The 22,118-nt window shown below is 39.7% G+C and overlaps 2 protein-coding genes across 3 annotated transcripts; one reads left to right on the plus strand and one right to left on the minus strand.

Moving 5' to 3' along the window:
• The first annotated feature begins 5,513 nt into the window (after positions 1-5,513).
• On the plus strand, positions 5,514-9,818 carry LOC5521907. Of its 2 annotated transcripts, XM_001641734.3 has the most exons (3): positions 5,514-5,668; positions 5,785-5,978; positions 8,030-9,818. In XM_001641734.3, the coding sequence occupies exons 2-3, from the start codon at positions 5,884-5,886 to the stop codon at positions 9,570-9,572; spliced, it is 1,638 nt and encodes a 545-aa protein (XP_001641784.1). In that variant the 5' UTR covers positions 5,514-5,668; positions 5,785-5,883; the 3' UTR covers positions 9,573-9,818. The 2 variants fall into 2 exon arrangements, with proteins under 2 accessions (XP_001641784.1, XP_032223162.1); XM_032367271.2 differs by lacking the exons at positions 5,514-5,668; positions 5,785-5,978 and adding an exon at positions 6,002-6,818.
• Positions 9,819-10,871: 1,053 nt separating this feature from the next.
• LOC5521906 (kielin/chordin-like protein) lies at positions 10,872-21,026 on the minus strand. The gene is made up of 10 exons (XM_001641616.3): positions 20,806-21,026; positions 19,689-19,995; positions 15,311-15,599; positions 14,862-14,928; positions 14,706-14,782; positions 14,225-14,338; positions 14,045-14,147; positions 13,833-13,934; positions 12,920-13,125; positions 10,872-11,945 (listed from the first exon to the last, which is right to left on the minus strand). The coding sequence occupies exons 1-10, from the start codon at positions 20,867-20,869 to the stop codon at positions 11,823-11,825; spliced, it is 1,452 nt and encodes a 483-aa protein (XP_001641666.2). The 5' UTR covers positions 20,870-21,026; the 3' UTR covers positions 10,872-11,822.
• Between the last annotated feature and the right edge of the window lie 1,092 nt (positions 21,027-22,118).

Raw genomic sequence — 22,118 nt, forward strand, 5'->3', positions numbered from 1 at the left:
CCCAGTCTCACGCGGACACGCCTCAACTCAGAGTGGGAAAACAAAATGGCGGTTCCGTTGAATGGGGAAAATCATGTTGAACGCCGCTTTTTTACTCTCTGCTAGCAGTGATTTCTTCTTATCTGTTTAAGCAGGGATTTCACCGACTCAGTATCATATATACCCTATTTGTGTTGTTTCTCATCGGCAACAGACCTCATTTGCAGGGTTATTTTTACGACTTCACCGAATCGTACTGTAATGAACGCGGAAGGGTAAGCCACTGCTAGCAGACTATAACATTGATCACCAATTATCTAGTTGTACGTTTCATCAAGTCATACAAATGCACAAAATTTCCCTGGATTTATCTTGCTTTCGCACTCGGAATGAAGACACTCCAAGAAAAATTTTAGCTGGAATATTGAAACTAAAATGAATCTTATACAGAATGGCAGCGAGTCTCATTAAAAAAAATGAAGCTAAATCGTATACAGATTGGCCGCGATTCACTGTTTATTGTATGCAATTTAAAGACACTACATGAAAGTACTGTTTAAATGTTTATATTTGATCCTGGAATAAATAGATTTGCTATGATCAGTAAATCTCAGGGATGGCAGTCATTATTCATTGCTGCATTAGTTTGCTATTACTCGTTGTAAAAAAAAGTCCTTACCACAAATGCTCACATTATGGCTTTTTTTTATAAATGGATTCTAGAGGGGGCACTTGTTTGAGGGGCTATGTAATGTGCTTATTCAATGAGGGGTGTATGTATACCTCGGTGTCAGAACCATCCCCAAAGGACTTCATTGTATCCAGCTCTGTTTTCATCATGATTCATTTTATTAAAAAAAGGAAGTTTTGTGACACAAATCGTGCTTAATACACAGGTTCTAACACCAAGTTAGAGCCATTGAGGGTGTATTTCATTGTGTGTGCAGACAAATGGAAAAAGGCATAAAGTGTTAACTAGTGTGAGGAAAAGGCATTGTAAGGGCAAAGGGGTGGTGACTAAGGGTATGTCTAATTGGGGGTGCTGACACAGGTTGTGAAGATGAAGTAAACTTGTACCATGTTTGATTACTAGGCTTGGAGATAATAGGAGAATGGGGGTATAGTCATACTCTGGGTACCAGAGGCTCCAAGCTTCACTAGAGCAATTATCATATAGAAAATATCTATTCATATTTGGTGATACTTCAGGCTTATTTTTTTTCTCGCCAGTCTCTATTATATGCGCAAAGAGTCTTTTTTTTTTTTATAAAAAGGGAGTTAAATTAAATGATTTGATAGGCAAGTCTGAGTGTTGAAGCTCCCCTTTAAAACTATAGTGATATTAACCCATTGACTCCTGGCTTTTTTGGAGCTGAATTTACAAAAAACAGACTGAAAACAGATACCTCCCCCCCATATTCTGAGTTTTATACAGCCCGTCAAAGTCAAACACAGCTGCACCAAGTCAGCGGTATCCAGGCTTTCCAACAGTGCTTTGCGGTCCCCACTTTTAATCCCTGGTCGATGTGCTGAAGCCAGCACAAGTTGATGGTTGCTTGTATTTTTCATCAAAAATACAGCTATGAGCATATTAGGAGAGTGTCTCAGGACATCATGAAGTCTTTTGGGGCATAATTGAGTGCTTTGCTTATGGATATTTGCAAGCAAAGGTGGATTCATGATGATTTTTTCTTGTTTGGCTTTGCCCGGATGAGAAAATATTTTTCTAATGAATCACCACAGCTCTCCTAAATGCTGTCTTTTCTGAAACCAAATTGATTTCAAAATTGTTTACACTGCTATTCTGGGTCTGTATGAGCTGGAATTGATTTGTTTGGCTTCGGGGTGAAAAGACTTATAAAAAACCATCTGACTTTGGGGAGAGGAGTGTTGACTGGTCCTCCCCTCGTGAATTTTCCCCTGGATCTCCCAGAATGCTTTGCAATACGTAAAGATATTTTCGTGGTTGTACAATCCTTCAAGGAATGGACATTGTGTTTTGAGGCCAAGTAAATGTACCTGGAGGATCAGAATAAAGGTATCTATTTGTGTCTTGAGCTGTGTTTGCTGATCTCTCTCCATTGTGTGGTATTTTGAGCGTTTTATTGAGAGGGGTCATTCTGCTTTTCTCTCCTTGTTCGATTTGAGATTTGTCAAAGAACCTGTGCTATTATTTGGCTTAAGAGTAGATGCCAACAACTTGGTTGGATGCATATCTGCAAGATTATTTATCCCTTAGACTGATGCCTGAGTATCTTCATCTTGTTGTGTTTATTTTGAATTTATGAATTTTTTGGGTTGTGGGTACTTCCCAAAGCCGGTACAGGCCGGTTGAGGGGTCAATGTGTTAAGAATTTATATGTTTGGGGTATATAGGTTTGAGTAATTGTTTGGGAGGTAAGTTTCTATACTTGGTATATTTTATGTATAGAACTCAGGTTTGGGTATTTTTTTTTTTTGGGGGGGGGGGGCTAATTTGACAAAAAGTCCTTATCGCAAATGCTTATTTTAGCATATTATGCCCTTGTTTTTACCCCTCTTGTACCAGGTTTGATTACTAGGCCTTGGAGATTCTAGGAGTATGATTGTGCAGTCATAGATATCATACTGTATGGAAAATAAATATTTATATTTGGTGATGCTTCAGGAGCATTTTTTTATCTCAGTGCCTATTGCACAGAGTTTGTTTGTTGTCTTTTTTATAAAAATGGAATAAAATTGATTTTATTTAATAAGCAAATTAGTATATTTTATGTATAGAACTCAGGTTTGGGTATTTTTGAGGATGAGTAGGGGGGGCTAATTCATCAAAAAGTTCTTATCGCAAATGCTTATTTTAACATATTATGCCCCTCTAGCATTAGATTTTAGCGGGGGCACTGGTTTGAGTGGCTATGTAATGCGCTTACTCAATGAGGGCTATTTTATGGTGTGTGCCAGACAAATATGAAAAGGCATAGAGTATAAAATTAAAGGTTGAGAAATGCATGGTAAGGGGAGTGAGGTTGTGATGACTGAGGGCATGTCACATGTGGTGTGCTCACATAAGGTGCGAAGACAAGGAAGTAAAATTGTACCGGGTTTGATGACTAGGGCCTTGGAGGTGAGGAGGATAGAGGTTTTTTTTTTTTATAAAAGGGAATAAAAACAAATTAAATTTGATAAGCAGATTTTCCTTCTAAAACTTTTTTTACGGGACTGGCAAGTTTCAAGCTTTTGTATGATTTACGAATAGAACTCAGATTTGGGTTACTTTTTTTGGGGGAAGGGGGGGCTATCTATTCTTGGTGGAGTTTTGGGTATAGAGTTCAGATGCAGGTATATTCTTAGGGGTGGCGCGGTTCCATTTTTTTGGGGGCATAAAATGTTCGTATCTGTCGGAACCAACAGTCATGTTTACAGCTAGAGTGCCCCCCCCCCCCCCCCATGTTGTTGTGGTGGTCGCAGGGCAAGACATTTAGCTAAAGAATGATAAGAAGCGAACCCCCGAGAGACAAGTGTAGGGTAAAAAGCTTTTCGGCTAAATGTTGACACGAATTTTCATACCTATTCTTCGGCGATTTTTCCCTGTTGTATAGACATTGGGCCTTGACTCGCACTTTCGTCCTCACAATTCAACCTCCGCTCTCCTCAACTTTCACCATACCCTGTGGGCACTCGTTTCGGCTTGTGGTGAAAATTGTTTAAGTATGCCATGATCCTCATTTATCCTAGTTTAGTCCTGTCAAGGTTCTAAGCCGTAGAATTTTGTCCATCACACTCATATTTCTCATTTTCTAAACGTAAACATTAAGAAAAGAGTTCGATTTTACGGCAGTCTCCAATAAAAGCGCTTAATTTGAAATGGTTTCCCAAACGATATTTTACTTTCGACCACAGGAACTCATCAATCAAATATCAAACTTGGTATAGAGCAGGATATTTTGCTGTTTTGGTCGATTTTTGCGATGCGACGTCTCGCTAACAAAACAAATTCAAGTTTCAAACTCCGCGCGGCCATCTTGAATATTTGCATAATAAGTAGGTAAATCGATATAACCAAAAATAGTAATGTACGGCACTGATAACTGCCCCCAAACCGAAACAAGTTAAACCAAGAAGTCTGATTAGAAACTTCATAAAACTATATAGTAGAGACAACACCCAAAGGACTGTAAAAACCAAACACTTTCGACGCCCCTCCCTTTAGACCTCAAAAATTTCTCGAGCCCCCTTCCCCCCCCCCCCTCCCCCCCATACACACAAAAATGAACTTTCCCTCAAACTGTGAGAAATGAAATAAAGTCTGCCATGTACTATGGATCGCTGGGAAAGTTCGAGGAAAACAAGGCTGTAGCCGAACGAAGCCAGAATACCCATCCAGAACTGTTCTACAAAAGAATTTTACATTTTTATTTATAAAATAGGAGCCAAATTATGTTTGCAGGGTATGCCGGAGTTTAGGTTCGGGCTGTGGGTCTTACTCGTCGAACAGCCTTTTACTAGTGCTGCCATTAGGTTACGGATGGTTCATCGTAAACACGTGCTTCGTTAGAATATTTACAAAATACATATGTGTTGTCGATTCACCGAACCGGCCGATTTCTGGCTTTCTGACGTAGCAATTTAGTATGGATTGCCTGTTCTATTGGGAATGTAGTAGGTGCTTTTATTTTGCGAGCGATGTATACTTCTGATATTTACGTTGATTAGTTTTAGACCAATGATAGCGCGCGTACCATGCATGTACAGATGCAATTTGCATATGTTCTTTTCTTCACGCTCTTACAAAAACATTTTAACTATTACTCGGTATTTTGTCAAATTACAACTTGATTTAGATTGTATTTGGAGTATTTGAAGTACTTTTGCTTATATCGTTATTTAGTTTGTATGATTTATCGAGTAATGATGTTCATTTTAAGCGCACCATATCTATCATAGCAGATCCATTGGTCGGGGTTTGGTGTATTTACCTTCATTGCATTTACCCATCTTCACGGAATTCCCGCATTTCGGACTTCCATTTAATGTTCAGCCCAGCAAAGATTTATCTATAATTAGATCTTACACAACTTATATCATGATGAAAGAAGTCTAGAATCCAGGATCACGGTTCATAAACTGTGACAACCAGACTGTTTATGAGTCGAGACTGACTATAATCATTTTGCCCTTGAATGAGCAAATTGGGTTTATGATTTCCCGATTGGTGGAAGTTTGCTTGTGCAAAAGCGAAGCTTCACCCTTCGAAAACATAACATGAACAAACATGAATCATGATATTGACCACGATTCGATAAGTTTTGCGGTGAAGTTTTATTTAAAATGGTGGTTGAAGACCAAGAAATTAACATTCTTCGATAACAGACTTATTCTGAGACATAAATCTGCGAATAGTTCAAGCAATTTATTTTGAAATTTCTGGCATTTCAAGTAAAAGCTATTACGTATAAAAGGATTGCGAAACCTTTAAAACAAGTTTGTCCGGTAGAACCGGTTTTTCCGATTCAAAACAGCCAATCAAAACACTTTATTGGCGGAAATGACTGTTGACCGCCTCCGTAACGCGCGCCAAGAATGTATTTGAACAACCCCGTCGTGACGTAACGGAGGTTGAAGTCACGAAGACTACAAAACATAGACCAAAATACCGATACCTTAGAAGAAAAGGGTAATTTAGGCTCCCCGCAAGGACACATGGGTTTTGGTAAGACATGCACTTCGAATTCTAAACTAGTCATGCATTGTGTTTTCGTGTTTAATTTAGTTGCGAAGCGTGAACCACGAGAGGGATTGTAATGTTTGATTTTTTTTTTCCTTTAGAATGAGGAACGTGTCACTCAACTTGGAATTCGTTACGTAAGCAGAACACGCTGTATTAAATAGGAAGCTACATCCTAGCCTACTGAATTGATAGATCGAATGAATCCCTCCAACGAACAGCGGAATAAACTAATGCTCCCTCGTGACAGCGTACAACCGGGTATAAGTTGTGTAACACATGGAGATTTCAAAAGGTATAGCGCATACTCGGTTCATTCCCTAATAATCAAGTGGTTCCATTCATGGTTGCATTGTATTTTGTTCTATTACTTCGAAGCCTCTACAGATGGTTATTTCGAAGAAGAGTCTTTAATTGTTGTGACATGATAAAGAGTCTTTACTTGTTGTGACATGGTAATGGTCGACTGCTCCACGTTTTTCGAACAAAAGCGTCATGCAAATTGGCGGAGATGGTTATTGTTCACATGTAATACCTCACTGGTGCCTTCTAAGCGGCTCATTCACTCCTACATTATGTATACCGTTAATTTGTTATTGTAATGATACCGAACTCCATCGGTAGAAGTGGTAGGTATTACAATCTGGCGAGGATTTTATATATGCTACGTGGACAGAAATTGTAATATATGATAAGCCCGAACTTATGATAAATCTAGCATCGAGTTACAAGGTTTGTATATAACGCGTTCTACTGGCAGACTGGGTATCCCCAGGGAAAAAAACTCCTATAACTAGTGAAACCTGAATATTCATGTTTTTTTATTCAACTTTTTTAGGAAAAAAAAAAATCATTGTTCGAGTTGACTTAATGAATGTTAGAACTTTGCATTCATATAACTCCCTTCTTTAGGTGTTTAGCAATTTAAAGTACGTAAATATGAAACTCTCAAAATTATTAAGTAAAATCTGCTTGAGAAACACCAACTAGCGTACGTGGTATTGTTGACCAATCAACGTTATCATAGTAGTCACGTGAGCACACAATGCATGCTGGGTTAACACTTGGTCTGCCATTTTGTCTCATCCCGGCGATTCCTTCGCTCATTGTCGTTTCGTTAGCTGTAAACTAAAAGGTAACATGGTTTTAATAACTGATTAACGTATTTGATGATAACCTGATGCATCTAGTCTTGGGATTTAAGCAAATTTATTGAAAACAATATCCATTTGAATCGACTGATGTTTTGACAATTATCGAGCACTCTCTTTCGACAGTGCTACTAGTAAGAATTTGTATAAGATTACTTTAATTTATGCCATTTTTCCCAATTTATGTGATAAGACATTTTACATCTTTATAGTGCCTACTAAGATAGATAGTCCTAAGGTTTTGCAATCTATTCTCTTGTACACATGAATAAGCAAGTATATTCAGAAACTCATCAAACACTTAAGTTACTTATTCAATAGCGGTTTCGCCGATCGGGTGAATTTGGTCACTAGGACCGGCTATCGCCCTTCGTTGATCTTAAAACCCGACAGCGGCGAATCGCTTGTTCATGAAAGGGTGCATAAAATTCTTCCGATGTTAAGAAGGGCAAATCACGCCGCCATTTTATGCTCCCGTACAATACCGATTGACTGAAAAAAATGCATGTCCATGGGCTAACTCAAGCAAGTTCTTAATTGAGGAACTTTCAATCAGATACTCTTAGATTTAGAAGCTCCTTTGCAAATGAAATGTTGTGGTTGGACCGCAATGGTACTATGCCGATAAGGGTTATCAATATTTCTACAACACTTGCGTAATCTCGCTGTCTGATTGGTTGTTAGCTATAGTAAATCAGGGGACTTACCACGGAATTCGTAATTCACACATCCATTTTAACTTGAAGCGAAAAAGATCAAATACCTTGATCCAACTTCGGTTCGAAATTCGGTTCTCAACTTTTCTTGTATTTTTTTTTTTTTTTTGCATCCTTACAAAAGGACACTAAAAGTAACGATGACTACAGGGTTTTGAAGCTAAACTTTTCAGCACGCTCTGCAAACAACGTTTGTATGCGCTCCCGCACGCACTAGAGAAATACGCCATCTCAACAAGCACGCGCTGTTTTGATTTACTGAAATACTTTTTGTGTTGTAGAAAAAACTTCCCATAGTTTTCCTTTGTATGTACTCTAATACATCATGATATTCGTAACCATGACTCCACAACATTTTGATCATAAGGTGACGATACCCCACACACACACACATTCATCAACCACTGTTTCCCTTCTTCAGGCAATCATGAAAATTTACAAACGATTTACGATACTCAAGTATTCCCCTTTGTTCGTAGGAACCACCAACAGGCTCAAATATCAGAGAACTACACCAGTTTCCAGGGCCCTTCGGCGCTCGTGGGCTCTCAAGCTAATCCTTACATGGTCGGCTGTACAAACCCCTACGTTTATCAGCTGCCTGACGGTACAATCGTGGACATGGCAACGAAACGTATTTACAAACGGCCTCCACAAACGACCAGACACTTTAACGGCATCCTGGTAAAATCGCTTCCACCATCACCACCCCCCGAGAAGAACCCATTTCCTCACAGTACGTGTGCTGTGGTCCCGGTCATTGATCTGACCAAAGACGATAGCGACGAAGAAACGGTAGATACATTTCCGAAAATTGTATCCGCTTTCAGCTTAGCGTCTGAATACGCGCCGTTATCTATTAAGGATGCCTCGGAAATACTAAGTAAGGAGAATGACGCATACCCTGGTGGTTTTATCGACTTGACTGAGACTTCTGTTATGTGGAGTACATGTGACGTCAGCATGAGAAGTGACGTCATGGGTGACGTGACGAACCTTCCAAGCTGCGTGAGTAACAACCCGGCTAAAGTTTTATTCGACAAGAGTCTCATTTTGGGCGAACACAAAAGGCAAGTTTATTCTCTGAATGAGAAGACTACAACTGATATTTGTCGCCCGAGAGGACATCAAGCACCTGTACCAGAACCGCAAGAAAAGTCTGTTAGCAAGAGAAAATCTAAGCATGAAATTCGTAAAGATTTCTCTGAACAATCGCCTCTAAAAGATGGGGCAAAGAAGGAGAGCCAGCCACTTGAGGGCGTGGCAATACCTTGTGCTGGGGAGAGTGAAGGGACACCTTGGTCTTTCCGCATCACATCTCCCGTACTCACTTCAAGGCAGGCGAAAATCGAGAATCTAAAAAGAGAGCTGTCAAAGCATGAGAAAACTGTTGAGAAATTAAGGGGTGAAAAGCGTAAAGATGTACAAAAAACATCACCGCTACAAAAGCAGAACACTATAGAAAAGCTTCGAGCAAGAAAGCGAAGTGCAAGAAAGCGCACTGTAAGGACCCTCGTCATCAAAATTGATGATTTAAAAAGCTTCTTGCCATCTATTGCAGACGGTAAAAATAAATTTCGAGTAGGTTTGTCGAAAGACGGCAGAACTACTGCGGATGGTGTACCTTTGGTTAAACGCAGACGCAACTTGCAGCTTAGTCGACACACTCCCGTTAACACCTACCCAAGCTACGTTGTATTTGAGAATTTACCAAAGTATAAAGGCAAGAAACTTAAGTCAGCAGAACGCGTGAAAAGGTGCGATTCGCCCAAGCCTTCTCCGAGCAGCAGTGACAATGAGGACGCAGACGCGACGTTTAATCGCTCGCGCAAACGCGCGCGTCCCGCAAAGCGCAATCGCGGGAGAAATGTTTCTATTGGTCGAGAGTTCTTTAGCGTCCCTGTAATACCGAAGGACCTGTGGCACAAAGAACTTGAGAAGGTCGAGGAGACCATAGCTGATGTTAGTAAGACGCTCAATCAAGACTCATTCTTACTGTGTCTAGGTTTAAAGAAGAGTTAACTCCATCTATAGTTTTTTTAATTTCCAGGACTTCGTTGGTCTATTTTGAGGACTTTTTAAAAATTTTTTTTACTAAGGTACAGATTGTCACATTGCAAAGCTATTTATTTCAATAATAATCAAAATTAAAAAGGTATATCATATATATATGAATATGGTATGCATCGTTAAGGTACATTACTTACTGTAATGCATATACGTCAAGATGGACATTATTTGTCGTAAATACACCGTGTTTAAAAGTTACTAGTTTTTTTATAATGGCACTGCCCAAACAAAGAAATTATAGGAACCCGTCAACGAATTTTGCTACATTGACTTGACCCAACATCCCAAATCCCTTCTGGCTGAGCGCTTCCAGGCCAGTTGATAGAAAAACGCGCACGTTTCTAAACAGGGTAAGGAACTGTCCAACCAGAAGATCCCCCAAAGACAACGTGTGTCTTACAGGCTAGCATTGAGTGCAAACAGCAAAAGATTAGGAAGACTAAATCTCACTATTTTGTACAATTACTAAATAGTGATCTGTCAATTTCCCTCACAAAATAGTGTGGCCGCTCAACCGAAACAGTGAGACAAAAGAAAACAAAAGAAAGCCAAAACGACGGTTCAACTATTTTACTAAATAGAGGCTTTGCAGTTCAACTTTTTACACTAAATTGTAGAAAGTAGTACTATTTACTAACCAATCTTTAACGCCTTTACTGTTTGCACTCTAAAGTAAAAACGGATCTTTGTTTGTTTGTTTATCGAGGGTAACATATTTAATCGAATATACAGTTTTCTAACATATGGCCCTCGGTTAGTAAGCACTGTCATTAGGGGTGGTCACTGCCAGAGGGTTTATTGCGTCCCCAGTGGTTCTTTTACGTCCCTTTGGTTCAGGTTAGTGTTGTGCAGCTAGAGACGGGACCTCCGGTTTAGTGTCCTTATCCGAGAAGACTGGAAACACGGGAGAATAACTTCAATTCACTTGTGACACAAATTTGAATCAAGGCAGGAACCCGGAAAAAATCCCCAGTTTGAGCCAGGATTCGAACCTGGGCCACAGAAGTGAGAGGCCGACAGTCTCTAACGCACGTGGCCACCCGTGCTTCCACAAATTGGATTTATTTTTGTTGTGTTAATTCGGCGAATTCGGTAGTAACGAGATAAATGGGTAATTCATTTAAAAAGACCAATAAAACCCCTCCGGATTTTCTAAATTGCTTCAATGGTCGCATAAGACAGGCGCGTACCCAGGATTGTCTGGGGGGGGGGGGGGGGGTGCGCAGTCATATGTATCATTAAAAAAGCATAGAATTTGAAAACTCTTTAATAAGAAATGACCACCTTTTTGGCCGCCGGGGGAGAAGACTGTTAGAGAGATAACATCATCTTTTTCTGGGACGCATCAGAAGGTCAGAAGACGGTTACTTATACATTACATCATTGTTGAATGCAACATATTGTTTTGGTGGTTTTTCGCACTTAGTTATCAATTTCATATGCAAACGGAACCCTGTATACTACTCGTTATTGTGGCCATATAGTGGAACGAAGTCTGCTTACGTCCTCTTCGTACCTAGACGTTTTTATTCTGTACATCAGAATACTCATCTGAACTTGGCATTATATTATGAGAAATGCTTGCCTAATAACCACGACACAAGTTTAGATTATTAAAAAATAAATCTTAAACGCGAAACCGCGCTATAAAAGGAGCGTGCCCAGGGCAGCGACACCTTCAGTTGTCGCTAAGCCGTCGAGCTGTCAAGACATATCGAATTTTCTTATCGAAATCGAATATTTGGTTCTATAAAAAACTATCAAAGGTAGAAAGAAACATTAAGTTGAGAAAGATGAGGAAGTTATTTGGGTTTTAAAGGACGCATTCAAAGTTTTATTATGAAATTTTGTGTCTATCGCTCTGCCTAACGGTTAGTCCGCCATGTTGGTTCTGATGTCAAACTTCTCGAGGTGTGAAAAGTGGGCGTCCCTATCCCTTCTATAGCGCGGTTTTGCGTTTAACATTCACATCTAGGATAATTATATTGTCTTATATTGTTTTGAATGACATGAATAGACCACTATTCGTCCCCTTGTGAGTCAAAACTCAATGAATACTTTATTTCAATTTTATTTGAATTTAGCTCATATTCTATGAAATAAAACATTTTTCCCCTTTTGTTGGCTTCGCTAACCAGTTTGGAATAATAGATTAACGCTTCCAGCGATCTAGCGTTAAGAGCAGTAGATTAAATCCGCTACCTATGGGCCAAACTTGTGGGTAGCTAACCCTCTCTTGTACACATCGCAGACCTTTCTACACTGCATTCGACCGCTCATGCACTTGCACTTAATGCAGCTGACCGGGAGGTATTCCTGGCCTGCCTGAAATACAAGAATAAGCATGGGTGTTTGTTTCTACCTTATTAGGCTTCATTAGTGTGGAGAAGCTTAATTATGCAAAGTTAGTATGCATGAGCTAGGGTTTATTTATTTATTCGAACCGCTAGTTACGTCCTGCGCGTATTTCTTAATTAAGTGGCCAGACATTTTTAGCATTTCACAAATTTCTTAACTGTCCTGGCTTGTTGCAACGTTGACATTTAACACGTAACAGCAAGGGGGGATGATGAACATATACATTATTCTAGTATTTTATCAGGTATATTAAGGCCTGACTTACAGGTTTATGCTTTAAAAAACACATTTTCATCAATATCTCGGGGACACAAGGTGCTAATGAAACCAAACTTGGCAAGCACTTTATTCACACGGATCTCAACATTTTGACAAGAGCGGAATTTTTCGATTTCTAATTTCAATGGAAAATGGGGAATACAGAAGCATAGTGTAAATGTAAATGCATATTTTCAATCCCTATAGTAGTCGTCTTATCGTAATGCCTTTTAGGGCTGTCCACCTACAGCATCTGAAATACAAACGAAACTATCTTTCCATGGCAACGGTTCTCACGGTCACGTGACGCTGGACACGATTAAAAGACAGCATGATGTGGGGAATTTTATGACGATTATAAATATACCATTTAAGCCTTTCTTTATTGTCGTTGTGTATTCCCCTTTTTTGGTCTCTTTAAATTTGCCAACAATTCGAAACATATAGCAACATACTATGAAATAATCTTAGGGCCGACATCAATGTTGAAGCTTTGTAGCTTTGGGAGATATTAGCAAAAACAGATTTTGTCCGCGTATAAGCCCCACCAAGTCTCAAGACAGGCCTTTTAAGGCATGTCTCGTGTTTAAAAATACACCTCTCTCGTTCCGTTTTGTGTGACTCCTTTTTCACTCAAACTTTTATTACATTAGCCATGAATAGAACATTAAATATTAGCTCACCAAAAACATCTTGCCTTCGTATTTGCATCCACATCTCGTCGCCAATACGCACTTCCCATTCCGATCAACGACCATCCCTCGAGGGCAGAAACAGCCGCGGTTGCATTCCTCGGGACATTCGTCGTCGTCATACAGGTTTGTGCATGTCCAGGGACACATCGTGCCGCAGCTACTATACAGCTTATCTGTACCACGACACTGGTGCTCTGTCGGGTGACATCAATATCATCATCATCATCTTCACCATTTACTCAAGCCGTCATCATCATCATCATCAATATTAACACAACATCACTACCACCATCACCATCTTTGTCACCATCATGATTTACTTTAACCGTCATCATCGTCAAAGTTATTACATCATCATCATCATCATCATCATCATTTATGTAACCGTCATTATCATTAACGTTATCATCACCATCATCATCATCAATATTAACACAACATCACTACCACCATCACCATCTTTATCACCATCATGATTTACTTTAACCGTCATCATCGTCAAAGTTATTACATCATCATCATCATCATCATTTATGTAACCGTCATTATCATTAACGTTATCATCACCATCATCATCATCAATATTAACACAACATCACTACCACCATCACCATCTTTATCACCATCATGATTTACTTTAACCGTCATCATCGTCAAAGTTATTACATCATCATCATCATCATCATCATTTATGTAACCGTCATTATCATTAACGTTATCATCACCATCATCATCATCAATATTAACACAACATCACTACCACCATCACCATCTTTATCACCATCATGATTTACTTTAACCGTCACCATCGTCAAAGTTATTACATCATCATCATCATCATCATTTATGTAACCGTCATTATCATTAACGTTATCATCACCATCATCATCGTGTGTTTTACCTTCACAGACAGGGCAGCACTTTTCTTTCAACTTGACAACTCTTCCTGAGAGGCCGGTGCAGTTCGGCTTCCGACATGTGATCGCAGAACACCCCTCCGGCTCTGAAATCACAAGAATATATTTCCGCTGATATTAGCAGCATGCATACAGGCCAGTATACTAAAGTCAGAATTCAAGACGGAAAGGCCTCGAGACCAATCGGCCAACATACCTAGGCACATTGGGCAACATTGTCCTGGTAAGGTAACTGGCCTCGAAGCACCAGAACAATTCAGCTTTGCGCACTTCTTTGGTGAGCAGATAATCTTCCCAGCCTTAAAAAAAGCAATTTGTCGAAAGGTGGAATATATTCGGAAATTAAGAAGAAATTCTCAGGTCAATGTTTACAAACCTGGCAATGGCACGTGATACATGTGTTGTTGCTATGCTTCCAGCGGTCGCCATTGTGATACACGGTACCGTTGTCCCGACACGTACAGTTATCAATGCAGACAATCAGTCCATTCTACCAAGATAAATAATCAACAGAACGTACTAACATCTTATGGAACAATGACGATGAGGTTTCTTCAACCAATACATGAAAAGAGCCTGTGGCCTGTCTCCTAGTATGCTGGCTACGTTTAACCACATGTAAGAACAGGATACTAGAAAGCCTGGAGGGTGCCGTGAAAAGAACACTGGGTATAAAAAGCAAATACCACTACAATGTACAAACTATAATTACACTAGTATTAGAAACGTCAATTTCAAATGGGATATTTCGAAATGTCCTGGTTTCACTAGTTAACGCGGTATGACATTTTAAAGTAATGATTAGCTATTCACGAATTGAAGGGTGTTATGGCAAAGCAAACCAAACACGACTTTACCCGACATTCACAGACAGTGCCGTTGTCCTTTTCCCACAATGTTCCGTTAGTACAGTTTTTGGTGCTTGGAATAATCTCTAAAATACAAGTAATGAAATAGAATTACACGTATTCTGACTAAATGAAACGAGTATAGAAACGAGCTTTGGGAGTTACCTCCAACAGAACTGTTAGCGGCCTTCTCTTCCCCCTCAAAAGTTATTTTCACATCGGCCATTGAACCCTGTTTTGTAGAGGGGGTAAATGAGTATTAGGTGTGGGGTTCGCTGTGGGTTCCCACATTCTCACGTGGTTTGAAGGAAAATATCAAAAGAGCTCCTTATATGCACCCTCCCTTCCCTAAGTAAACACAGCAGTCATAGGGTATCTGGCTTTTCTGATTTTGCTATTTGCTTTTTAAAAGTATCGTTTTACCCTTGTCTCTAATAATAAATTGGAATATCTCTTTGGCAAGTACGAGGTGCAAACCTTTTTTACAAAAGATTCCAGTTAGACAAATTACAAGTTAAGTGAGGGAAAGTTCGAGTATGAGTGCTCGAGTTATCAGAGCTCTACTAAAATAGTGCCGCAGGTCTTAAAATTGGTAAACTTAACGATTAAACAACCTTAAATCGCCTGGTGATCTCTCCTATCCCTTTCGACATAGCCTCCAGCATCTGACCCAGCCGAAGTTCCGCCTCTACAGGTATCGTCTCCATCTTCTCCTTCAGCGGCTTCACCTCTGTCACCTTCCCATCTAGAATAAAAGTCACGTGCTGCTTCTTGGTATCGACGCGCACTGCCACGTGACGCCACACAAACACGGCGCTAATATTGCGTGACTCGTGTCGTATGGTCATAAGTCGGTCACGCGATTCGTATGTGAAATCCATCTCAAGATTGTTCATCCAGGTTCTACAAAATACACTGTCTGTTTGATCTGACGGAGAGGGAAGTGTATAAAAGCCCTAGTAATTTAAAAGTATGATTTGCTTATACGGTAATTTTACGTTTATCACAAAGTGCGCCAAGTCTTATCACAAGTCCCGGCCCTAGCAATCGATAAAAATCGATCATCGGAAACTAATCGAATTAATCAATATTAATCGATATTAATCAGTTGATTATCATTGATTGATATTAGAAATCGATAATAATCGATACTCACAGCCCAAGAGTACTCAATCATATTGATTATTATCGATTAATATCGGGTTTTATCGATTTCTTATATTTAAAACTGACCACTGGAAAGCAAGGACGACGACGACGGCTAGGACAAACACGATCGAAAAAGATGTTTTCGCGCGTGGCGATCAATAAAAAAGTGGGGTGGAGTTTATAGTGCAAACGTCCGCGTCCTTAACTGAAGGTGAAACTTAAAATTTTCACGTCGTGGTTTTATAGAAAACGGCTGAAATGTATCAGACAGAATGCATTTCCACGTGCTGCTATTGAATTCTTAGCGAAATTCCACTGTTTTTGGATGTCGTCGTCGTTGCTCAAGGTTTCTAATTCATTTAGGTCGACACAATGTTGATTCAGATGCCGAACTGATTGCGTCGTTCCAATGGGTCAGTTACTGTTGCCTTGCAAAAACCAAAACAAATGCGGCACAACAAGGTATCCACGTTTGAAGCGGTGTCGAACTTTTACAGTGCCGCACGTAATTGATTTAGACGTCAAGCTTCTCATGTGCCAATATAATTAAATACTAAACAATTAGGTTTGGCACGGAATGAGCGCGGCTCGATATCTTGTATATCTTGAATGTGGTTTGCAAATGGTAAAATTGAGCCTTTTTGAAGCAATATAAAGACTCGCTTTGTTTATCTTACCTTGTCTATCTGATTTTATTTAAAAAAAAAGAGTCAAACAATTGATCATGTCGGTTAAGGATGATACATTTCGACGGAATTGAAGAAATCGATATTTATCAATATGATCAATAATAATCGATAATTTCAATATTTTTCGATAAAAATCAATAATAATCGATACTCACACAGTTTCACGTTATCGATTTTTATTGATTTCCGATATTAATCGATTGATTAATATTGATTTTTTACGCTTAGGAATATAAAAGTGGGATCCCACAACTTAATTTCAACGTAATACGTAATATCAGCTATCACAAAGTCTATTAAGGGTTATTACAAAGTAAATGTATAACGATTGCGATTGTCAATTAACAAAAACTGGGTTCGCATAAAATAAAAAGGCATCAATCTTTGAATGATAGACTCTTTGAGGAGCTAATCCAAAGTGCCCATTTCCTCGCAGAGAAAACATCAAATTCAGGGTGAGGGGTGTATCACCCATAAATGTTATAACAACGAAAAATGTAATAACAGTCACCCATACATGTTATAACAACCATAAATGTAAGAACACATCGCCCATAAATGTAATAAACAGTCAACCATAAATGTAAGAACACGTCGCCAATAAATGTTATAAACCACGTTAACCATTAATGTAAGAACAGGTCGCCCAAAAACTTATAATTTTGACTCATAGGAACAACATTAGACAACCTAACTTGGCAGATGTCATGTAGGTGTCAAGGGGGGTGCAACGATATGTCAACTGAGCATGACGTCTTTGATGATGTCACTAAAAACGGCAATACTCACATCTCATCATAGAAACATAAGGTGGTCTAACTTGGCAGATGTCATGTAGGTGTCAAGGGGGGTGCAACAATATGTCAACTGAAAATGACGTCATCGATTACGTCACTAAAAACGGCAATACTCATATCTCATCATAGAAACATCATAAGGCGGTCTAACTTGGCAGATGTCATGTAGGTTTCACCGCCTCGGCATGACGTCATCGATGACGTCATCAAGAACAGCTGTAAACTCTATGTTATCCGAATTGAACTCATTGTCGTTACACGTGACCTCGGCGGATTCAAGATCGTCGTCTGGTTTGGGATAGTTTGGGATTAGCGCGTAGTCAATCAACGCCTGACGTTGGGATGATCGAGACCAGCCGTCGCATCCAATGTGAATGGAAATCAATGGGTTTCCAAGGAAAATCGAACTGAGTTTAGCGGGCTCCTCAGATAACATATTCAAATTCTATGGTTTATGCGCGAGTGTGTTAAAGTGTTTTACCTCGGCTTTGTTGTGCATTAATTCCAGAAAGAATGCATATTCCATAATTATTTCATAGTTCTAATCATAATCCTTATTATCTTAAAAGGAAATAAAACGGTCATTTTACCCGTACACACTATGCAGTAAAATAATTCACAGCGTTATTCGTGCAGCTCTCGTTGTTTGATCTCTCGGTCTAAACAATGAATCGAATACCAAGTTTGCAGGAAAGCACCGTAAAATTTCGGCAGAAAAAGAACTTGGTGACAGCAGATACAGAAGAGCCTTTGAAATCTTTAAGGTACAAGGAGAAATGAAACCTCTCATAGTCCTGCTGGATCATTCTCTTGCCGTAGTTTTCGATCGCGACTCACGACTGGGAAGTCGCAATAATTGGGATTCGCGCACGATAAAATACGGGCCTAGAAGTTGTGGTTTCTCTGGTAAACTGTCAAACTGTCAATTTTGTTTTCTATTTAGTATCGCGAGAACAATGCTGTTTTAATTAGCTGATAGATCCTGTATTGTTACCGACAATAAAGCCGGAAGTATCAACTGATCAGCTGAATTGTGCTTTAATATAAAATACATTACGGGCGAATAAGGCCACCATTAGCGTGAGGCTCTAGCAGAAACGGGAAAAAAATCTTAAAAATCCCCTAAAGGATGGCAGTTGGTAAGAATTTTATACCCTAAAAGATAGGTCGGTTTCCCCGTCTACTTTTCTGGAGAGTCCCCCGCGGGCCGCCCGCCTCTAAGCATTTGTTTTCAGTCTTTCTTTGTAAGACTTCTAGAACCCATGCGAGTTTTTAGCGGTTTTCGGCAATAGTGGAAAACGATAGACTTCCAAGTGCTCCACAAAGGCTGCGCTCCGAAAACCGTACCTAAGATCACGGACATACATGTTTTAAGTTATTTTGTAGACAAAGATAAAAACCGGCCACCCGCATAAGATAATTTGAAAGATAAACTTTTTATTTATTGTTCTTAATTGTCGGTTCGGAACTCTACGACATTTGTTATATATAATTAACATATATTGTTCTGTTATTATTTACGTTTATGAGGTTTCTTTGTTTTGGGCTCTTGGGTTTTCCTCCAGGTATTCGGTATTCTGTTTCCGGTCCTTTTCACCTTTGAAACCTACATGACATCTGCCAAGTTCGGCAGCCTTATGTTTCTATGATAAGATATGAGTATTGCCGTTTTTATTGACGTCATCGATGACGTCATGCTCAGTTGACATATCGTTGCACCCCCCTTGACACCTACATGACATCTGCCAAGTTAGACAGCCTTATTACGTTTCTATGATGAGATATGAGTATTGCCGTTTTTAGTGACGTAATCGATGACGTCATGCTCAGTTGACTTATCGTTGCACCCCCCTTGACACCTACATGACATCTGCCTAGTTGACCGCGTTATGTTTCTATGATGAGATAAAATTATTGCCGTTCTTAGTGACGTCATCGATGATGTCATTTTCAGTTGACATATTGTTGCACCCCCCTTGACACCTACATGACATCTGCCAAGTTTGGTTGTCTAATGTTGTTCCTACGATTCAAAATTATAAGTTATAACATTTATGGGCGACGTGTTATTACATTTATGGTTAACGTGGTTTATAACATTTATGGGCGACATGTTCTTACATTTATGGTTGATTGTTTATTTCATTTATGGGCGATGTGTTCTTACATTTATGGTTGTTATAACATTTATGGGCAACCTGATATTACATTTATGGTTCTTATAACATTTATGGGCGACCTGATATTACATTTATGGTTGTTATAACATTTATGGGTGTTATTACATTTATGGGTGTTATTACATTTATGGGTGATACAAGGGGTTCTCCAAAGAGCTTAACCAAAGTGCTTATTACCTGACTGAAAAAAGCGCCAGCACCTTGGTACCTCTCTCCGAACTCAATGACACGACAGTGTTCCGCGAAAACATCTCCTCAAAGTCCAGACGAACCCAGGCAGAGATGGCAAAGATACCTGTCATGTCAAAAGCGGCGCGAAACCGCTGAACAGCTGTGTCGGTAGCCCTGACGTCAGTCGTCATCAATCCAAAGTGAAATGCGAGACTGTGATTGGTGGACTGGTTGAGGTTCGTGACTTCGACGCCTTGATGGGAGCCAATGGATAGCCCTGTCTCTTTGAACATGTCTATGGTCTCAATCAAGTCTAAATAGACAAATCACATCGTCAAATTAATCCGTTTAATTTCATCGTCGGCGATGACTAGGTACGGCGTAAGCCACACCAATACAACGCCACATCCGGTAATCAAGAGAATTGAGAAGTGTAGAAGTCCGCTCGTAAGGCCTAACATGATTGGCTAGATTACCCTCATTGTTCTATTGTATTTTTCGTCTGTGTTGCATCAATCCAAACCAATCCAATGTGGTGAAATGCTTCCGATAGCTTCTACATGGACCTGAGAATTGCATTGTATATCCCGTCCATATTGTAAAGAGTAAAAAATGTCATTTTCTTTTTATCAAAAAATAGAGAGAGCAAGTTTGTCTGATTCCTCATTTTTGTTTTGCCGCGTCTAATTATTACACTAGCATCAGTCCATCGAGGATGTTATGGGAGCAGTCAATGATTCATAACAACATAAATGTAAAGACTAACGGGAAGGATAGATGCGGAACTTGTATCATACTTATAGACTTCGCTACCCTAACCCCTACGAGACTCGAGGAGTAACGCAATGTTGTAATCGCAAGGTATAGAAGATGACCAAGATAACATATCTAATGCTTTCAATCCTTGGAACAAGACAATAAACAAGAAAACAAAAGCCGCGAAACAAGTTCAAAATAGCATCGATAAAAATCACATTGTAATTCTTATAAGATTTGATCACTGTTCGGTTCTAGTAAATGGAAGTGTTGCAGAGAAAAGATCACTCGAGCACAGATCAACAAAGCAAGTAAGGAATACTTCAAACAGCACACAATATCGTACCATAAAAATAAAATATCTCACCTGATGTCGATAGGCCAAGCAACATCAGGAACGGCATCACTAGATTGCCCAGAAGCAACATCATGTTCTAACAACCGAGTTCTACGCTAACTGATCGCAGTTCAAGCAGTTTGCCGTCGGCCAGTCGGTTCCATGATCTTATCTGATCACCAGCTAATTATCACAGTCGTGGAACTTCCGCTATGTGCCAGCACTTCCCGTCAAGGAGAAACGCGGGGGAGCTGAACAGAGATGGGTTGCTTCACAATTATAATAAGACCGATGGATCTTTAACACTAGGAATCAAGTTACCTTGTCTTTGACAAGGACATGTAAAATATACAAAATCGGAAATTTTCTACATCTCCTTATTTACATTTAAAATGATGCCAACGGCCTTGCCTTGATAGCAGAGTTTTTCTCCTGTTTGTTTCTAGCTGTTTTCTTATCGGTGTCGCGTCTTTCTTTGTTCTTTCGCGTTTTTGTTTGTGTCCCTATAAAGGAGGAGAGGAGGGCGCTGTTGGGTCTAATTACCGCAATACCGCACACAATTTTCGAAAATACCGCAATGCCGCAGAAAAAAAAAACCGGAAATATCGCATACCGCACAGAAGGACGAGGTTTTGAAGAGCATGCGCGACACCCCGACATTTCCCAAGTTTCCCGCTAGATCATCCCGTACCAATGGCAAATCCCGCGCACCGCAGGAGGACTAATAAACACCGCAACACCGCAATATTTTACTTTTTAACTTTTTACCGCAATACCGCCGTTTATGCAAAATCTCGCATCTCGCAGTGTTTTGAAATACCGCATCACCGCATTTTTTTTTTTTTGCTCTTTTACCGCAATCTCATACAAAAAAGGGCCAATACCGCAAAACCCAACGCCCCCCTATAAAACAAACGGGAATGATCGAGAAGGACGCGACTTGGATAACTAAACTGCTAGAAACAAACAGGAAGAAAGCTCTGCCAGCAAGGTATACTGGAAGAAATCGCATACTATAAATCTCGCACAGATTTAAATATGCACTTATGCCTAGTGCACATATCGACATAACTACATGGGCGCGCGCACTCTTATCTTTGACACATCGACATGGGCATAACGACATAGGAGAAAAAACATGTTTTTTATGTCATTATGTCCATGTCGTTATGTCGGGCTAAACATAGTGCGCGCGCCCATGTCGTTATGTTGTTATGTTGCTAGTGTGCACTAGGCATTAGTATGTACGGCTGCTAATTCTGTCATATCTCTTGTGACTGTAGTGTAAACAGTTGATAAATTCACTGCTTTCACAAATTGGAGCCATTTTACGGTTTGGTATA

Source organism: Nematostella vectensis, chromosome 10 (assembly GCF_932526225.1).
Source record: "Nematostella vectensis chromosome 10, jaNemVect1.1, whole genome shotgun sequence".
NCBI lineage: Eukaryota > Metazoa > Cnidaria > Anthozoa > Actiniaria > Edwardsiidae > Nematostella > Nematostella vectensis.

What these genes read in the sequence shown, in the direction of transcription:
- LOC5521907 (XM_001641734.3), top strand. Translation starts at nt 5,884, where the DNA reads ATGAATCCCTCCAACGAACAGCGGAATAAACTAATGCTCCCTCGTGAC. An exon ending in ACACATGGAGATTTCAAAAG is followed by an intron (nt 5,979 to 8,029) that starts GTATAGCGCATA and finishes CTTTGTTCGTAG; the next exon opens with GAACCACCAACAGGCTCAAA.
- LOC5521906 (XM_001641616.3), bottom strand. Translation starts at nt 20,869, where the DNA reads ATGATGTTGCTTCTGGGCAATCTAGTGATGCCGTTCCTGATGTTGCTT. An exon ending in CGCTAACAGTTCTGTTGGAG is followed by an intron (nt 14,783 to 14,861) that starts GTAACTCCCAAA and finishes CTTGTATTTTAG; the next exon opens with AGATTATTCCAAGCACCAAA. An exon ending in GTGCTGCCCTGTCTGTGAAG is followed by an intron (nt 13,126 to 13,832) that starts GTAAAACACACG and finishes GTCACCCGACAG; the next exon opens with AGCACCAGTGTCGTGGTACA.